Source organism: Neoarius graeffei, chromosome 5, assembly GCF_027579695.1.
Source record: "Neoarius graeffei isolate fNeoGra1 chromosome 5, fNeoGra1.pri, whole genome shotgun sequence".
NCBI lineage: Eukaryota > Metazoa > Chordata > Actinopteri > Siluriformes > Ariidae > Neoarius > Neoarius graeffei.
In genome coordinates, this window is record NC_083573.1 from 74,937,926 (window position 1) to 74,958,871 (window position 20,946).

Sequence of the window (20,946 nt, forward strand, 5' to 3'; positions counted from 1 at the left end):
TAAAAATGGAATGCAATAATTTACAAATCTCAAAAACTGATATTGTATTCACAATAGAACATAGACAACATATCAAATGTCGAAAGTGAGACGTTTTGAAATTTCATGCCAAATATTGGCTCATTTGAAATTTCATGACAGCAACACATCTCAAAAAAGTTGGGACAGGGGCAATAAGAGGCTGGAAAAGTTAAAGGTACAAAAAAGGAACAGCTGGAGGACCAAATTGCAACTCATTAGGTCAATTGGCAATAGGTCATTAACATGACTGGGTATAAAAAGGGCATCTTGGAGTGGCAGTGGCTCTCAGAAGATCACCAATCCCCCTAATTCTGCGCCAACAAATAGTGGAGCAATATCAGAAAGGAGTTCGACAGTGTAAAATTGCAAAGAGTTTGAACATATCATCATCTACAGTGCATAATATCATCAAAAGATTCAGAGAATCTGGAAGAATCTCTGTGCGTAAGGGTCAAGGCCGGAAAACCATACTGGGTGCCCATGATCTTCGGGCCCTTAGACGGCACTGCATCACATACAGGCATGCTTCTGTATTGGAAATCACAAAATGGGCTCAGGAATATTTCCAGAGAACATTATCTGTGAACACAATTCACCGTGCCATCCGCCGTTGCTAGCTAAAACTCTATAGTTCAAAGAAGAAGCCGTATCTAAACATGATCCAGAAGCGCAGACGTCTTCTCTGGGCCAAGGCTCATTTAAAATGGACTGTGGCAAAGTGGAAAACTGTTCTGTGGTCAGACGAATCAAAATTTGAAGTTCTTTATGGAAATCAGGGACACCGTCACATTCGGACTAAAGAGGAGAAGGACGATCCAAGTTGTTATCAGCGCTCAGTTCAGAAGCCTGCATCTCTGATGGTATGGGGTTGCATTAGTGCGTGTGGCATGGGCAGCTTACACATCTGGAAAGACACCATCAATGCTGAAAGGTATATCCAGGTTCTAGAGCAACATATGCTCCCATCCAGACAACGTCTCTTTCAGGGAAGACCTTGCATTTTCCAACATGACGATGCCAAACCACATACTGCATCAATTACAGCATCATGGCTGCGTAGAAGAAGGGTCCGGGTACTGAACTGGCCAGCCTGCAGTCCAGATCTTTCACCCATAGAAAACATTTGGCGCATCATAAAACGGAAGATACGACAAAAAAGACCCAAGACAGTTGAGCAACTAGAATCCTACATTAGACAAGAATGGGTTAACATTCCTATCCCTAAACTTGAGCAACTTGTCTCCTCAGTCCCCAGACGTTTACAGACTGTTGTAAAGAGAAAAGGGGATGTCTCACAGTGGGAAACATGGCCTTGTCCCAACTTTTTTGAGATGTGTTGTTGTCATGAAATTTAAAATCACCTAATTTTTCTCTTTAAATGATACATTTTCTCAGTTTAAACATTTGATATGTCATCTATGTTCTATTCTGAATAAAATATGGAATTTTGAAACTTCCACATCATTGCACTCCATTTTTATTTACAATTTGTACTTTGTCCCAACTTTTTTGGAATCGGGGTTGTAGATTAGAAACACAGTGACACAGCAAAAAGGTTAATAGAGCTTTGAAGAAGTTTCTTTTCGGTTTGAGTGTTTTTATGAAAGGCAATGCAATAAATTGCTCTGACCTTGTGATGTCCTCAGAGAGCTGAGCAGGGTCTGGAGGATAAAACTTCACATTGAAGGAAAAATTCCAGGCAACTCCTAAAAGAAAACGAAGAGAAAATAAATCACCTAGAGCCATATGAAGGCTAAGACTGGCTCAGGTGGGGTTTACATTAGACCGTATCAGCGGATCATCAGATTAACGTTTTTAAAAACGATTAGCATGCACACAGCAACGCCAATACACGATTCGCGTGCACACAGCAACGACGATACACGGATACGCTAATCACATGACTAATTCGGCACGTAAGTTGAAATGTGTCAGTGCGGCTCAGCGCTTCCTCCTCAGCGGCTGCGCTCCAAATCACTCTGCCCTGAACAGCGAGTGCCCTCTGGAGGGTGCGCACTCCGGCCCTGCGCAGCTCACAGAGCGCGCGAGTGAAGCGCACGAGCAATGATTCGGGACTGAGCCGCTGTGCGCAAGTCACTTACCACTTGCAAGTGGAAGGATGGCAAGTCTAAAGACCATCATAACTACACAATGGGCAGTATTTGCATCAGTATTTGCAGTATTTTCATACTTTTATACTCTTTAATGAAAGGTGATACAAGGCGGAAGTCCGCGCCGTTTTTCAGCAGTCGCGTCACATGACCAACGCCAGCGAATCAGGAAGGTGGATGTCACAGTGACGTTGTCCAATGACGACGCCAGCTAGAGCTCAGCACAGCGTATCCGCGTATTCTCAATGTTTACACAGCACCGGACCAGACACGATCTGGATTGAATACGTGGACCCTGGCGGATTCCCGTTTCCCGGCGTTTTAATGTAAACGGACAGTGCATCCGCGAAGAAAACGAGACAGATACGGTCTAATGTAAACTTGGCCATAGTGACACTCTTACAAAGCTGAATAATATTATGAAACGTTTCGTTTGCCTGGCCTTTGTCCAGGACATCCAATCATAAGATTTAAAAACAGGATGTAGAAGTAACAGAGAGACTATCATATAAAAATGAAAATAAATGAATCTCGTCACAAAGCAGTGAAAGGACAGTCTATGAGCCATGTACAGAATAAGGCACAAACCAGGTCACTTAAAGCTGCTTACAGTCCATATCATTCTTACTACATTCTTTTCCTCCTTGTGACACACAGATTGTGGCTCGCATCTCTGCTTGCCTGTGTGACAATCAGAGCTGGATGGACAACCATCACCTGAAGCTCAACCCAGGCAAGACAGAGGTAATCTACATTCCTGCTCCATCCTCTCCACCCCTGGACAGTGTCATCTCCATAGGGGACATCTCTAGATCTCCTTCACCCACTGCAAAGAACCTAGGGGACATGTTTAATGACAAACTCTCTCCTCCTCAACGAACATCGCTGCAGTGACCCGGACATATAGCTTCCTCCTCTACAACATCCAAAGGATCCGCCCTTTTCTTACCACTTACTCTACTCAGCTCCTGGTCCAAGCACTGATCCCCTCCTGCTTGGACTACTGCAACTCTCTCCTTGCTGGCCTTCCAGCTTCTGCCATCAGAACACTGCAGCTCGCCTGGTCTACAACCTCCTTCGTTCTTCCCGTGTCACCCCTCTGCTTGACGACCTGCAATGGCTACCTATCGCACCTCGCATCAAATTTAAGACGTTGGTGCTAGCTTACCAGGCTCTCAAGGGGTTCGGGCCAGCATACCTCCAGAGTCTGAGCCGCCCCTACACACCAGCCAGATCCCTATGCTCTGCTACTACTGGTCACCTGGCCCCTCCTCCTCAGCCCGCTCAAGACCGCTGTCTGTCCTGGCTCCCCATTGGTGGAATGACCTTCCCATTGAGGTCAGAACTGCTGACTCCCTGACCATCTTCAAGTGCAGACTGAAGGGCACATGGTGGTGTAGTGGTTAACACTGTCACCTCACAGCAAGAAGGTTCTGGGTTCAAGCCCAGCAGCCAACAGAGTCCTTACTGTGTGGAGTTAGCATGTTCTCCCTGTGTCTGTGTGGGTTTCCTCCGGGTGTTCCAGTTTTTCCCACAGTTCAAAGACATGCAGTTAGGTTCACATGGGCCAGCCATGGCCTGAGGTTGGGGTAAAGTGCCCTTGACCAAAGGCACCTAACCCACAGACCTGGGCATTTTACGGCCCACGGGCCTCATCCGGCCCTTTGGTTCATTCTGACTGGCCCGCGTAAGGTTAATTAGAAATTACAAAATAAACGTATTTTCTAATTTTACCTCATGCATGGACTGAATGTGCATTGCTTTTATTTTGAAGTTGTGTTCAACAAAAACGCAATGCGCGCGACATGAACATGATGAAATCCCACGAAACCTAATCCCGCGATAACTACTTCCGTAATTTGTCCAGACCAACCACAAACTTGTACGTCATCCTTCAAACGGTCCAGCCAATCACATAGTGTGACGTCACCACAGGCGCCGGAGCCCGAGCCGATCTGTAGATCTGATACCTACACCGAATCGACTGATGATCATCTGTCAGCTGTGCTTCGCATCTCCACCTCAGATATTCAATCTGACTTTGATGCGCTCGTTAAAAACCAACAGAGACTAGATTTCTCTCACTGAACAAATAAAAAACTGAAAAACACCAAATGAGGTGATTAGACTACAAATGTGGGCATCATTATTATAATATGATGTATCTTGTTTGATATTTGGAGTAGAAAGACAATATTGTGATGTCTTTATTGTGTTTTGGGGTGAATGTGACCTGAAAAAAAAAAAATGGTACAAACATTCACATTTTGTTAACCATTGTTCTGGGAAATTTGATTGAATAAATGACATTTTTTGTAAGGCAACCTCGTTTTTTTCATACTCTTACCAGTCTTAGCAGCTTGTAAAAACAATGTTATTTACTGCTTTATATAAAGAAATACAATTAATATTATGCAGAATTTAGTTCAGCCTTTTGGTCCGGCCCTCCACAAAATTTTCTGTTTCTCATGTGGCCCCATGGAAAAAATAATTGCCCACCCCTGGTCTAGACCAACCCAGGCTGTGGACGGTCTAGCCTGGGGTTAGCCGTTTTGAGTTCTCTATTTAGTTATACTTTCTATGGTTGGTTTGTTTTCTTGTCTGTTTGAGTATTGGGATTTCAACAGCATATTACACTAAGTGTTGCTGTCACTTATTCAGTTGGCACTAGAACTTTCTTGTCTAGAAGTTCAGCACTTTGTGTACCTGACTTCTGCACTCACTGTACGTTGCTCTGGATAAGTGTGTCTGCTAAATGCCATGTAATGTAATGTAACGTAACGTAATACATTCTACGGTAGCTCTTTCAGCGGTCTATGCCTCAGGAATAACTGTAGCCATGTAGTGCCACAATATTTCTACACAACTAAATAAACTGATCATGACTGGCTGATCAGGCTGATCATGACTCTTAATTATGTAAAAAGCTCCCTAGTTTGTTTTCAACAAGCTGATTGACAGGAACATAATTTCTGGCAAGATCTGTCAAAAGCGTATCAAAACTTGAGATTGAGAGGAGCTCTAGCTTTTACCTGATGATTACTAAAAGCACTTTAGATGTGCATTCCCTCAAAATCACATGCAACACTGAACGGTCATTCGTCATTAATTTTTAAATCTCAGCTATAGGTGACAAAAATATTCTCAATGAATACAGCCCAAACAAATATAAAGCATGCTGATTACAGTATCTACATATAGCATATACAGTACTGTACAAAAGTCTTAGGCACATGTAAAGAAATGCTGCAGACCAAAAATGGCTTGAAAATAATGAAATGAAATCTCATCTCATTATCTCAAGCCGCTTTATCCTGTTCTACAGGGTCGCAGGCAAGCTGGAGCCTATCCCAGCTGACTACGGGCGAAAGGCGGGGTACACCCTGGACAAGTCGCCAGGTCATCGCAGGGCTGACACATAGACACAGACAACCATTCACACTCACATTCACACCTACGGTCAATTTAGAGTCACCAGTTAACCTAACCTGCATGTCTTTGGACTGTGGGGGAAACCGGAGCACCCGGAGGAAACCCACACGGACACGGGGAGAACATGCAAACTCCACACAGAAAGGCCCTCGCCGGCCACGGGGCTTGAACCCGGACCTTCTTGCTGTGAGGCGACAGCGCTAACCACTACACCACCGTGCCACCCCATGAAATGAAATGTTTCAATATTTTAAAAAAAACTATAAACAGCAGTAAGCCATAATAAATGAAACAAAGTCAATATTTGGTGTGAAATGGCCCTCATCTCATCTCATTATCTCTAGCCGCTTTTTATCCTGTTCTACAGGGTCACAGGCAAGCTGGAGTCTATCCCAGCTGACTACGGGCGAAAGGCGGGGTACACCCTGGACAAGTCGCCAGGTCATCACAGGGCTGACACATAGACACAGACAACCATTCACACTCACATTCACACCTACGGTCAGTTTAGAGTCACCAGTTAACCTAACCTGCATGTCTTTGGACTGTGGGGGAAACCGGAGCACCCGGAGGAAACCCACGCAGACACGGGGAGAACATGCAAACTCCACACAGAAAGGCCCTCGCCGGCCACGGGGCTTGAACCCGGACCTTCTTGCTGTGAGGCGACAGCGCTAACCACTACACCACCGTGCTGCCCCTGAAACGGCCCTTTGCTTAAAAAAAAAAAGTACTATTAGGTACAATGCGGGCGGCACGGTGGTGTAGTGGTTAGCGCTGTCGCCTCACAGCAAGAAGGTCCTGGGTTCGAGCCCCGTGGCCGGCGAGGGCCTTTCTGTGTGGAGTTTGCATGTTCTCCCCGTGTCCGCGTGGGTTTCCTCCGGGTGCTCCGGTTTCCCCCACAGTCCAAAGACATGCAGGTTAGGTTAACTGGTGACTCTAAATTGACCGTAGGTGTGAATGTGAGTGTGAATGGTTGTCTGTGTCTATGTGTCGGCCCTGTGATGACCTGGTGACTTGTCCAGGGTGTACCCCGCCTTTCACCCGTAGTCAGCTGGGATAGGCTCCAGCTTGCCTGCGACCCTGTAGAAGGATAAAGCGGCTTGAGATAATGAGATGAGATGAGGTACAATGAGTGCAGTTTGATAAGGAAATGAGCTGTAGGTTTTACTGAGCATCTTGCAGAACCAGCCACAGTTCTTCTGGACACTTTGACTGTCACACTTGCTTCTTAATTTTACTGCAAAACCCAGCAACCTTCATTAGGTTTCCTTTTTTAATCTGAAAAGTGGTCTCTTATGTAATATGCTGCTCAGATACAAACTTTTTTTTTTCCATAACATTTAACTTTGTGCTGGAAAATGAATGTTTGGTACTCTAAAATGTTTTCGTACTGACTCGATGTAGAAGTCGGAAAACAGAAATCTATAACAGTTTGTATGAAAAAAAGGGCGCCCAAGACTTTTGCACAGTACTGTATAAAAATAATACTTAGGAGCACTATGTACGATTTAGGGGGATCGATAAGCAAAAATGGAAGATAGTATTCATAATTATGTTTTCCTTTGTGTATAATCACCTGTAACTAGGAATCATTGTGCTTTCATTCACTTTGAATGAGCCCTTCATATCTATAATAGGAGCAGGCTCTTTTCCATGAAGCTCACCATGTTGCGTTGCCATGTTTCTACAGTAGCCCAGACAAACAGACAAACTAAGCACTGGCTCGAGGCAGCGCCTTTTGTGTTTTGCACTTTTACAAGTTGCAGCTTGAATCTAGTACCGGAAGGAAGATGAAGAAGAAGAAATACGTTGTTTTGTTTTAGTTTTATATCACAAATTTATCAGAAATAAACCTAATATAACTGCAATGGTGATTAGCCTAACAGTTGCTCAGATTAAAAAAAAATGGCTGTGCATGCATTGAATGCCAGGCTGAATGCCACTGGGATGAAAATGCTTTTGTGAAACAGCTGGTGTAAGTCTGCGGCTCTGCAGACAGATATTATTGAAAAGCGATAAACGTCTGAAGTTGTATTCTTGCTTGTGTAATTGTTTTGGTGGTTCCAATAAAATAATATTGTACTCACAATTTAAACCTGTTTTAAGTAAAGTTTTATTCCTGCACTGGTAGTGTACACATACAACCCCGATTCCAAAAAAGTTGGGACAAAGTACAAATTGTAAATAAAAACGGAATGCAATGATGTGGAAGTTTCAAAATTCCATATTTTATTCAGAATAGAACATAGATGACATATAAAATGTTTAAACTGAGAAAATGTATCATTTAAAGAGAAAAATTAGGTGATTTTAAATTTCATGACAACAACACATCTCAAAAAAGTTGGGACAAGGCCATGTTTACCACTGTGAGACATCCCCTTTTCTCTTTACAACAGTCTGTAAACGTCTGGGGACTGAGGAGACAAGTTGCTCAAGTTTAGGGATAGGAATGTTAACCCATTCTTGTCTAATGTAGGATTCTAGTTGCTCAACTGTCTTAGGTCTTTTTTGTCATATCTTCCGTTTTATGATGCGCCAAATGTTTTCTATGGGTGAAAGATCTGGACTGCAGGCTGGCCAGTTCAGTACCCGGACCCTTCTTCTACGCAGCCATGATGCTGTAATTGATGCAGTATGTGGTTTGTCATTGTCATGTTGGAAAATGCAAGGTCTTCCTGAAAGAGACGTCATCTGGATGGGAGCGTATGTTGCTCTAGAACCTGGATATACCTTTCAGCATTGATGGTGTCTTTCCAGATGTGTAAGCTGCCCATGCCACACGCACTAATGCACCCCCATACCATCAGAGATGCAGGCTTCTGAACTGACTGCTGATAACAACTTGGGTCGTCCTTCTCCTCTTTAGTCCGAATGACACGGCGTCCCTGATTTCCATAAAGAACTTCAAATTTTGATTCGTCTGACCACAGAATAGTTTTCCACTTTGCCACAGTCCATTTTAAATGAGCCTTGGCCCAGAGAAGACGTCTGCGCTTCTGGATCATGTTTAGATACGGCTTCTTCTTTGAACTATAGAATTTTAGCTGGCAACGGCGGATGGCACGGTGAATTGTGTTCACAGATAATGTTCTCTGGAAATATTCCTGAGTCCATTTTGTGATTTCCAATACAGAAGCATGCCTGTATGTGATGCAGTGCCGTCTAAGGGCCCAAAGATCACTGGCACCCAGTATGGTTTTCCGGCCTTGACCCTTACGCACAGAGATTCTTCCAGATTCTCTGAATCTTTTGATGATATTATGCACTGTAGATGATGATATGTTCAAACTCTTTGCAATTTTACATTGTCGAACTCCTTTCTGATATTGCTCCACTATTTGTCGGCGCAGAATTAGGGGGATTGGTGATCCTCTTCCCATCTTTACTTCTGAGAGCCGCTGCCACTCCAAGATGCTCTTTTTATACCCAGTCATGTTAATGACCTATTGCCAATTGACCTAATGAGTTGCAATTTGGTCCTCCAGCCATTCCTTTTTTGTACCTTTAACTTTTCCAGCCTCTTATTGCCCCTGTCCCAACGTTTTTGAGATGTGTTGCTGTCATGAAAATTCAAATGAGCCAATATTTGACATGACATTTCAAAATGTCTCACTTTCGACATTTGATGTTGTCTATGTTCTATTGTGAATACAATATCAGTTTTTGAGATTTGTAAATTATTGCATTCCATTTTTATTTACAATTTGTACTTTGTCCCAACTTTTTTGGAAACGGGGTTGTATAATCCTTACAAAAAAGAGGTTTATTCAAGTGTGCTTCTAGTATACTTCTTTTAAACTAAAAATAAGAGAGTATGCTTTCAGTTTACTTTTTATTTACTTAGAGATATACTTAGGCGGCACGGTGGTGTAGTGGTTAGCGCTGTCGCCTCACAGCAAGAAGGTCCTGGGTTCGAGCCCCGTGGCCGGCGAGGGCCTTTCTGTGCGGAGTTTGCATGTTGTCCGCGTGGGTTTCCTCCGGATGCTCCGGTTTCCCCCACAGTCCAAAGACATGCAGGTTAGGTTAACTGGTGACTCTAAATTGACCGTAGGTGTGAATGTGAGTGTGAATGGTTGTCTATGTGTCAGCCCTGCGATGACCTGGCGACTTGTCCAGGGTGTACCCCACCTTTCGCCCGTAGTCAGCTGGGATGGGCTCCAGCTTGCCTGCGACCCTGTAGAACAGGATAAAGCGGCTAGAGATAATGAGATGAGATATACTTAATAAAATTATACATAAGTATACTTGGCTTATACTGAAACGTATATAGAAAAGTCCAAGTATATTAAGCTTATACTTAAACTTTTGATCAAGATATACTTAACAAAAGTGTAATAAAGTATTAAAATATTTGTGCCTTATGTTTAAGTGGACTTGCCCTGTAGTTTGCTTCGGCATTGTTGACTCTTAGTTCTGTCTGTGGTTCCATATAAGGGTTTTTTTATGCCTCCGCCACCGTAAGGTGCAGGAGGCATCATGTCTTCGGGTTGTCCGTCTGTCCGTGCGTCCATCCGTGCATGTGTGCATCCGTCCGTCCCGAAACCTTGTGAACGCGATATCTCAAAGGCTAATGAAAGGAATTTCACCAAACTTTCACCATTTGTGCGCTTTGGGACAAACATGAACTGATTAGATTTTGAGATCAAAAGGTCTAAGGTCAAGGTCACTGTGAGGTCAAATGTCTGTCTGAAAACCTTGTGAACACAAGATCTCCAAGGCTAATACAAGTAATTTCACCAGGTCAAGATTACTGTGAGGTCAAATGTCCATCCCCAAATCACAACTTAATAAGGCGTGTAGTCTACCGGGCGGAGGCATCCCCATCGACGCTGTTGGCGTCAAGTTCTATCTAGTTTTTTTTTTTTACTTCTCCTGAGTGGGATAATTAAATTTTTTAATTTATTTCTTTTTTTTTTTTTTTAGAGCTTGGATGTCAATTTCAGTTGTCATTGCCATGTTTTTATACTTTGGCATTGAATACAACGTTGCTTTAAATTTTGATTTTTAAAGAAAATGAATATGTTCTGGGGGCGGCACGGTGGTGTAGTGGTTAGCGCTGTCGCCTCACAGCAAGAAGGTCCTGGGTTCGAGCCCCGGGGCCGGCGAGGGCCTTTCTGTGTGGAGTTTGCATGTTCTCCCCGTGTCCGCGTGGGTTTCCTCCGGGTGCTCCGGTTTCCCCCACAGTCCAAAGACATGCAGGTTAGGTTAACTGGTGACTCTAAATTGACCGTAGGTGTGAATGTGAGTGTGAATGGTTGTCTGTGTCTATGTGTCAGCCCTGTGATGACCTGGCGACTTGTCCAGGGTGTACCCCACCTTTCGCCCATAGTCAGCTGGGATAGGCTCCAGCTTGCCTGCGACCCTGTAGAAGGATAAAGCGGCTAGAGATAATGAGATGAGATGAATATGTTCTTAATCCTGAATATTTGTTGTTATTTTGTGAATTCATACCTTTATAACTTCATTGTAACTTAAGGTACACTTAAGTTGTCTACTGGTAGTGTGCATGAGGTAAGGGTTAGGGCTAGAAAACTAATAGTATACCTCGAAGGGTAACTGCAGTATACTTCAGAACTAAAAAATGGACTAGATGTATATAACCAGTAACTAATAGTACCGTATATTTCCAATATGCTATAAAGTATACTTTTATAAACTAAAAAGTGGATTAGAAGTATAAAACAAGTAAACTCATAGTATATTTCCAGTATACTATGAAGTATGCTTTTGTAAACTAAAGAGTGGACTACAAGTACAGAACTAGTAAGCTATTAGTATAAGTTTACTTGTGGTATACTTGCAGTACAAAATAAAAAAATACTAGTTGTATACTCAAAGTTGACTTCTCTTAGACTTAAAGTATACTTTTTATAAACTAAAAGTGGGCCAATTTAGTCCCAAGTAGTATTAGATTAGTTTACTTACAAGTATACTGTAAGTACATTAATATCGGTATACTTGGTACACAAAAGTATACTTAAGGAAATATACTTTAACTTTACTTAAGTATACTTAATAAAATAAACTTAAAGTATACTTCCCAGTGGCAAACATCAAGCCTGCCAACCACAAGTTTTGTTTTTTGGAAGAAAAACAAATATATATATATATATATATATATATATATATATATATATATATATATATATATAATTTTTTTTTTTTTTCTTAAAGTGGGCGTGTATGTGTTGTCACTGAGATGAAAGTCCTGTTGTGAAACTGTGACTCTGCAGCTCTGCAAACAGATATATTCTGCTCTGTAACCTCCCCACTAGACGCCACTAAATCCTACAAAGTGCACCTTTAAAACTGCTATATTGTAAGCACTCACCCCTGATTTGCTTCTTCATGTCTTTGGCTGGGTCCAACCAGTTCTGTGAACATAAAAAAAATCTCTCAAAGCATTCCATTTTTTATTTTTATTTTTTTTAAATAGTGTGATTTGTTTTCAAATCGTAAACTAAACATGAACGCCTACCTTTTGGTTTTCTACGTCACGGAATGTGATCCCAAAATAGTCCTTCTCCAGCAGGTTAAGATGCTCACAGACTTTGTCAAAAAGCACCTGGCCTTTGTCCCGTTTCTGTGAACAAAGGAATCCTGCGTCAGCTCCATTCTCATACTTTCACAGTTCATTAAGCACTAGTCAAAATACATTCATTAACTGGTTTTGACTGTGGACATTCTGACACAATGCAGATAACACAGTAACTTAGCCATCAACAAGTGTCGTCATCACACAAACACTCAGAATTCAGTTAAATACATCATCAGGCTCTTTGGGTTGACTGGCTTCTTGTGTTAGCCAACGGTTGTCTGGAAGCACACAGTACCCTTCGCTTTCGACTTGGTAGATGTTGTATGAAAGGGAAGACCTAACTGGTGGTGGGGAATGAATTAGGCTACATCCACACGACAACGGCAACGAGATGTTATTTAAAAAATATTGCGTCCACATGGGCAACGATCAGTAAAATATCAGGTCCATATGGCAACGCAACGCTTGCTGAAAACGATGCAATACACATGCCACACCTCTAGGGGCGCTGTAAGACAGTCCCTTCGGAGACACCAGAACAATAGAAGAAGTAAGGACGCATGCGCATAAACTATTATGCGCCAGACTTCATATTAGCCACAAAGTCAGAAAAATCTGTTCGTAAAATTACATTATAATGACCAAATACAATGAAAAGTATTTTTCCAGTCTCACCTGTGAAAGGTAATCCCATGTGATCTCGTTTGGACGGCAAACCTGTTGGTACAGTTAAACGCAGCACATGAATGAGGCATCTTTATTCTCCGCTTTGACCCATCCAATATGGCGGCGAGGATGACGTATGATTCTACGCGGAAGGCGGCGTCTTTAATGGTCCGGAATAAATTGAATGCTACACATTGATGGATTAATTTGTTCTTCTACGCCCTTTTTGAGGAATGTATTGTAGGACTCAAACCAACATCTGAAGAGGTGAGATCGCTCCTTTTTTCCCCTATTTTTGCTGGCGGGATTGACTCTCACTCTCTCTCTCTCTCTCTCACTTTGCACCATTACACAATAAATATTCACAGTGAAAATATTTTGTAAGCGCGTTTCATGAACCAAGTTATAGGATTTGTTGACAACTCGCATCGAGTTCGTTACACTTCTACCCGGCGTGAAGCACTCACAGTCATGTGGTTATGACGTCATCGTAAACAAATCCGTTCTACTCATCCAGACGATTTCGCAACGGCAACGTTGCCAGATTTTTCCACTCTGGAACCCGTTCTCAAAAGATTGCGTTTTGGGGCACCCACAACGCCGGTGCCGTGTAGACGCCAGGCCGAAACGATAAACAATTTTATCGGATTCACCTGAATCCGTTGCCGTGTGGACAGGGCTTTAACCAAGACTAAAATTAGGGAGCAAACGAGGAAAGTCCATCCATCCATTATCTGTAGCCACTTATCCTGTTCTACAGGGTCACAGGCAAGCTGGAGCCTATCCCAGCTGACTATGGGCGAGAGGCGGGGTACACCTGGACAAGTTGCCAGGTCATCACAGGGCTGACACAAACAACCATTCACACTCACAACTACGGTCAATTTAGAGCCACCAATTAGCCTAACCTGCATGTCTTTGGACTGTGGGGGAAACCCACACTGCAAAACCCGATAAGGTCACTGAGCTCAAAAATTTTATTGAAACCGATTACGTAAAAATTTTTGAGGTAAGTAACTTAAATTTTTTAAGGTAAGATTTCTTAAAAATTACAATTAAGTGTAACCATAGTGTAATTTTTAAGAAATCTTACCTTAAAAAATTTAAGTTACTTACCTCAAAAATTTTTACGTAATCGGTTTCAATAAAATTTTTGAGCTCAGTGACCTTATCGGGTTTTACAGTGCACGCAGACACGGGTAGAGCATGCAAATTCTACACAAAGGCCCTCACCAGCTGCTGGGCTCAAACCCAGGACCTTCTTGCTAAGGCGCAACAGTGCTAACCACTACACCACCATGCCGCCCAGGGGAAAGTCCCCCCCCAAAAACAAACAAACAAACAAACAAACAAACAAACCCCAACCTCCTCATCATCATCATCAATCAATCATCAACCATATCATGCTCACTGTGTAAAAAACAGTACTTAACTCTGAAGTGTTAATGCATTTTGCACGTTCACAGAATTCAAAATCAACCCATGCAACTACCAAATTCCCACGTTACACTGTTTTTCTGCAGACAGCACAATTGTTAAATTGCTCTGGTAGAATAAATGGATGTAATCCAATAACCTTCATGTGAAAAACACAACTGACCCTGAGAAATTATATCGTTACTGAGCCCCCACAGTCAAAAAATAAGCTCTCAGTGCACTATGGAGAATGCTGTTTGGTGTACACATGATGCAAGTGCTTAATACGTTGCTCAAAGAAACACAGAAATTTAAATGTTGTTTCATCAAGCTTTATCACAAAGGCCCTCGTGGGGAAGATATCTGCAGACTTATACTTGCTGGATAACACATTTTTTTCACGTTAAAATGTTTTTTTTTAAACATCACATCACTAAAACAAACTGATTAAATAAGGCTGTATGCTGAGCATTGTCTTAAACTAGATTTAATACATCTGCGCATTAGAATTTCATTACAGTACAATTACAAATGTCGATTTTACTTTTTAAAAACTCCATATTTCACTTAACTGTATTTGATATAGCCTTGGAATATTCAGGCATTAAATTCCAGTTCCACACTGACTACTCTCCTGAAAAGCTGTAGTTAGTGGGAGAGCCGTGTGGCAGGTGAGGCCCAATGGGTTACTGTCTGGCACAGGGAAAAGCATTTCAGTGAAAGTACTCCTCACCCCTAGAGACAGTCTGGTGCACATAAAGGGCAGCGAATGGGGTACAGGCTGTTATTCTTCTCTCTTACCGTGCTCCATTTATCCTCCCTTTTCAGCCAACATAATAATGCAATCAGGTGCTCAGTGTGTGCTAAAAGGCAAGCAGCCACAAAGAAGCCTGATCATAAACTGTTATTACTCACAGCCATTATCACCTTGTCATAATGGCATGTATAAAGCAGTGGGAGTCCAAACCCTGAAATTATGAAAGTGCTTTGTTATTAATATTTTTCATTTCACACATAATAAACTTTTCTTCATGCTCCTTCAAGCTATGTTAGGACCAGTCTTGACCCAAAGTCAAATGATCTCTGATCAAATTTACCACCAAAGACTCTTAGGTAGGGATGAAAAAGTTAACTTTTTCCATTTTTGATATAACATTCATATCAGAGCTCTGAGTACAACACGAAACCAAAATATAGAAAGTAAGAAATGCACACTTCTTTTCCCAAGTTAAGCTAAACAAGAGAGCACTGATCGCAGAGCACTTTAAGACAGTTTGCGTCATGTGTCCATATGCATGATCTCTGCATCATGTCAGTCAATGTCTGGGGAATTCATGGCATAAAACGAGGCAGTGGACTGAAATGAAAAATACGTCAACTCTAACCTGATATCAACATAATGTTATTTAACAATTATTCACCGAAGGCGAAGGGAATATCGGTCTCGGTTATTATTCTGCGATATTCACTGAGCCTGAGGTGGATAATTATTTTAGTATAAACATGCAGGTGATTATTTTAAACAATCATATTCAAATTATTGATTTCAATCTTCAAAAGTGGCATGCATGGTAATGTACGCAGACTTGAGACATATGCGCAGACTTGTGTCACTTGTCTACTATATGCTGAGTCACAAAAAACACTTTGTTTGGAAATAAATCACACTTCCACCTTACCTTTGAATAGTTTTAGTCCAAACTTTGTAGCATCTTTAGTGCTTTTAGGAACAGCATTTTCTTTCATATTTTGTAATTCTTCCTCATTTACGATGACAAAGCGATTGGCTGCCATTTTGCTGAGTCAGTCGAGGTGATTATCGAGAAATAATCCGAATCTCTCGACCAATCAACGCATGCGATTTCCTATAATCACATGCATATTTATCAGAGGTGGACAAAGTACCCCACTTCATTACTTAAGTCAGAGTACAGATCCCACCAGTCAAATGTTACTCCGATACAAATGAAAGTTGTCCAGTCAAATTTTTACTTAAGTTAAAGTACTGAAGTACTTACTTTTAAAAATACTTAAGTATTAAAAGTACATTTTCTGTCAACGCATTGTTGTATTATTGCCACAACGCTTACAAAACCTAATGCCTCTGAAGCAACCTACTGGATTTACAAAATGAACGCATGCTGTGCCATAGTGGCGGTTTAACGTTAAAGGGCTGATGACACGAACATGACTCTATGCAATTTCTTAAATAAACTATACAACATGGCAAACATGTTAGATTTCTGTTATAATTACGTGAAAAGAAGCTGTTGTTACGCGAATATCCAACTTTTAATTGCACAGCGCAAGAAAACTGGGTCCGTGGCTCGCGGCCATGTCGTGACGTCAGCGGAAGAACACGCTGCGGTTCACTGGCTGTTCTACTCTGGTTCTACTCAATGGAAATGGCGCATGAAAACGCCGGTGAACTCTCTAGTGCTAGCTCTTCCTCTTCTGGGAGTCTAGAATTGTGTTGATCTCTTCCGAATAGAATCTATGATAGCCTACCCTCTTTACCCTTTGCCTCTCATTGCTAGGCGGCAGTTACATGAAAGCCGCAAGCTTTCACAAGCAAATACACGACTGATATCACGCCGACTTTATGATTACATTTATGATTATCATGTAGAATCTATAGCTCTACGTACCTTTATCTTATGTCGTTTCACAACACATGTTCTGACAGGAGGACTGTCTTTGGATCCGGCATAGCTACTAGTAGACCCCCTCCAGAATACTGGCAGTGTTGCCAGATTGGGAGGTTTCCCGCCCAGTTGGGCGGTTTCAAGTGCATTTTGGTGGGTTTTGAACATATTTTGGGCTGGAAAACGTCAGCAGTATCTGGCAACAGATACTGCTGACGTTTTCCAGCCCAAAATATGTTCAAAACCCACCAAAAAAATGCACTTGAAACTGCCCAACTGGGCGGGAAACCTCCCAATCTGGCAACACTGTGTAGGCACTGCTGATGGTAGTAACACACGTTTGTTCTGAACTGAACACCCAAGAGATTATTTTAAGCTGGGAAGGGTGTCAAAACAATCCAAATCGAAGTGTTCAGAGCACAGGACGGATGTTGGTGAGGGCTCCCACTTGTCACGAGTGCGCCTGACTTGCTTCACCCACTTCGCATCCAGCTCGGGATCTCCGGGAAACTTGAATAAACTTACCCCATCCTTGTGGGTTTTGGAGCAAAAGCCGGCAACACAACGCGAAGGCATAATAACTATATATATATATATAAAAATGTATAATAATGTCTAATAAAAATACTAATAATGATAAACTGAACACCTGCCGCATCAACAACAAACTGGTAAGTGAGGAGGAAGATTCTTTCGCTGACGTCATATAGCTCCTCCTCCTCATTCGTCTCCTGGGTGCTGCAGCCCCGTCAAATTTGCCCAAATAGCCACGTTTTTTATCATAACTTGTAAAATAGGCGCCTTCGTGAATTAATATATGGATCATCGGGAATTACTTTTTATGTTATAAAACATCTCCAAAGATGTCAAAAATGTGTCATCAGCACTTTAAGCTAGCTAGTCAGTGAAACTTCACCTGACATGCTAGCAAACGCTTTCCAAACTCAGTCATATTGGGTCGCTAACGCTACGAGAAAAGAAAGATTTCTACATTCTGTTTATTTGGCAAGATTATGCTAAAACATATTTCTGAAAGGACTTCAGATAAGTTAATGTTATTCATGTTAGCGTAACTCCGTTTTTACATGCTAACTAATATTGTCCAAGTTAACTAGCTTTGTGTTAATGTTAGCCGTGGACAAGGTGATGGCAACTTGGCAGGCAAATTCATAGAAAATCATTTGACTAACCAGACTGTATAGCTATTGCAATGTTATCGCTGGCTCTAAAAGCACAGACAACTTCATTGCAAGCTTTCTCTTGGAACAAAACGTTTATATACCTCAATATGCTTCCACAGGTGGGACATCGAGTTTTTGTAGGCTGTGATGTGGTTCACTTTAGTCAAATCAAAGCAAACATTCAAAACGAAACAAATCTTTAATCCGTACAATTTTACTGAAACATGGGTTCATGGGCCATGGGTGCGTGTGTTCCCCAGAAGAACCGCTTTCTTCCATTCTGCCATCAACTGATCGTGTTTAAATAACGCTGCAGATAAATCATTGAACTTGATTTTATAGTCTATGGACGTGACGTGACTCTAGTGATTACTGATCGGCTGTCTCAGTGTCACCTGGGAAAAAACCAATCACGTTTTAGAAAAGAAAAGAAAAAAAAGCATCCACTTTCTAAGCTGTTTCATAGTGACGAGTAACGAGGACCTTGATAGAAATGTAGTGGAGTAAGAAGTACGATATTTGTCTTTCAAATGTAGTGAAGTTAAAGTCAGAAGTTTCCAAAAAAATTTAAAAAAAAAATACTCAAGTAAAGTACAGATACTCAAAAAGTGTACTTAAGTACAGTACTCAAGTAAATGTACTTTGTTACTGTCCACCTCTGGTATTTATACTAAATACCATTAATTACTGAATGCTGAATGATCAACAGTGCATTTTGTAACCAAGAAGATTATGCTCCACTTTGGGATAGGTGTTCACAACATACCTTACTGCTCAGTATTTATTGAATATTATCACAAAGGATAATACTGACATATTTCCTCAAACAATAGAGGACTTGACATTAGAGTTGCTCAAAGTGATTATCGAGAAATAATCTGAATTTCTCGACCAATCAACACGCACGATTTTCTATAATCACCTACGTATTTATACTAAAGTCTGATATCAACTCCATTACTGATCGTCAATATCGGAAGGAGGCATCTCCACTCTTTGGTGTGATAACACATTGATAGGCATGTGATCAACCAGTACATAAAACCAACTGATCCAACTTGATTCCTTGAGCCAAGGGATCAAAGTGGATTTGTGAGACCAGAGTAGATATTATTCAGGGACAAAATCAACCATACACAGTCTCTGTGACACTCAGGAACAAAAATCAAGTCTATTCATTTACATTGTGTCTACAACTTGTCTTCGCTTCAATATACTGTACATTACTGTAGAATATATATTGATACGAGTAGAACTACCACCATTTTAGCGTCTTAAGTGTGTTCTTACAAAGAACTAACACCACATGTAGCTTTTTCTGCAGCAACAATCCTCATTTCTTTAAGTGTTTTGATGTTCATCGTGAGAGCTGTAGAGCACTTCCTACAGTATGCTGCAGAAGTGTACTGCGGAAAGACTGAACAAAGCCCTCATTAAGATACAAGCTAATGGGTTCACAACTGTGTGTGATGGCAGATGAGCCTAGAAAAAAATAGAACAAGAGCAGAGAAAGAGAGGGAGGGGAATAGAGAAAGGAGTAGGATGAGAAAGACAGTCTTATGAAAATTGAATGATTCCATGGAAAAGACATGCTCTCTTGTGCGTCCACAATGTTTCTAAATCACCAGACCCTTTCAAATACTGTTTTATAAAATGCTACAGACATAAGTACTGACTTAGAAATCTTGAAATGGGTGGTATTTCTGGGGTGGTGTAGTGGTGAGCACTGTCGCTTCACAGCAAGAAGGTCCTGGGTTCGAGCCTAGTGGCTGTTGAGCATATTTAGTTCAACCTTGTCCAGTAATTTAGCCTGGCAAGCCAGATTAAATGTGAATATTTAGTCTGGCCTCGCTCATAGACATTTCCGAAGGGTGTGGGAGGAACAACCCGCTGTCTTTCAGACTGTCTCTGTGCGTATAGGCCAACGCTCTGACCAATCAGCGCAACAGTGACTGTGACGTAGTCAGAGCGACAGAAAGCAGTGGGGGAGGCCTTGAAATAAATAATTTTTCAAAATGCGTATTAATTAATAAACAGGTTCCAGATATTAAGAAGTTTGGAGATAATGACCACAAGTTTGGAGTCTGTACCACATACTTAACATACACTCTTATTTTTTTTCAAGTGTTTTTCAAGGGTTTGCTTAAACTGTTTTTGAGAGTTTTTATTTAGTGGTGTTTGGTGAAATAATTTCCCTTAAATTTAAAATAACGGGAAAATAAGAAACAATCAAAAAATAATGTTTCAAAGCTGTTTATTAATTCTTCGTACTGCACAAACTAGCCCCATCCTTTTGGCTACGAGCTGAGCCAGCTGGTAGATCAGACTTTTGCTATAGACGGTCGGCAAAACAGCGAAAACGTCCTTCTTGAAAAGGAATGAGTGGAGAGCCTCTTCCTGCTCATGTTTCAACGAAAACTCCAAGTCTAATTCTTCTAAAACTGATTCCAAAGCGGAGTCAAACGCGCGCTGTTCACTAGCCGTAGCCATCTTTCCTGCTGTGCTTTCTCCAGCGTCGCGCAGCTTTGTCGTCACTCCTGCAAAAGCCCGCCCAAAGGATCCAAACAAAAACCTTGCGTTGTGATTGGCGGGCACGATTTGATGCCCGGGGTGTTTTGTTGATATGGTGCGAGACTAGACCCACTCGTAGGCAAAAATATTTTTGGCCGCTAGGCGGGTGGGTCTAGTTTACTAGGCTACCAGTAATTGCTTATTATTACCTTATTAGTAACAACTATTTTGTACTGAACTAAAAAAATGGCTATGACTTTCTAGGTTACACCACTTTTAGATTTTTTTACTTAACAGCATTACCTTGTTCAAATTCATTTCTATAATAACTGGGATAGATAGATAGATAGATAGATAGATAGATAGATAGATAGATAGATAGATAGATAGATAGATAGATAGATCTTTGTGATGTTATA

The 20,946-nt window shown here is 41.5% G+C and overlaps 1 protein-coding gene across 1 annotated transcript in view; it reads right to left on the minus strand.

The window, feature by feature from the left end:
* epb41l3a (erythrocyte membrane protein band 4.1-like 3a) overlaps nucleotides 1–20,946 on the minus strand; it is a 185,221-nt gene that overhangs the window by 91,730 nt on the left and 72,545 nt on the right. Inside the window, exons 4-6 of the mRNA XM_060922394.1 lie at nucleotides 12,049–12,153; nucleotides 11,902–11,944; nucleotides 1,652–1,727 (exon numbers count right to left, since the gene is read on the minus strand). Coding sequence (XP_060778377.1) covers nucleotides 1,652–1,727; nucleotides 11,902–11,944; nucleotides 12,049–12,153 — 224 coding nt within the window. The remainder of the gene's footprint in view (nucleotides 1–1,651; nucleotides 1,728–11,901; nucleotides 11,945–12,048; nucleotides 12,154–20,946) is intronic.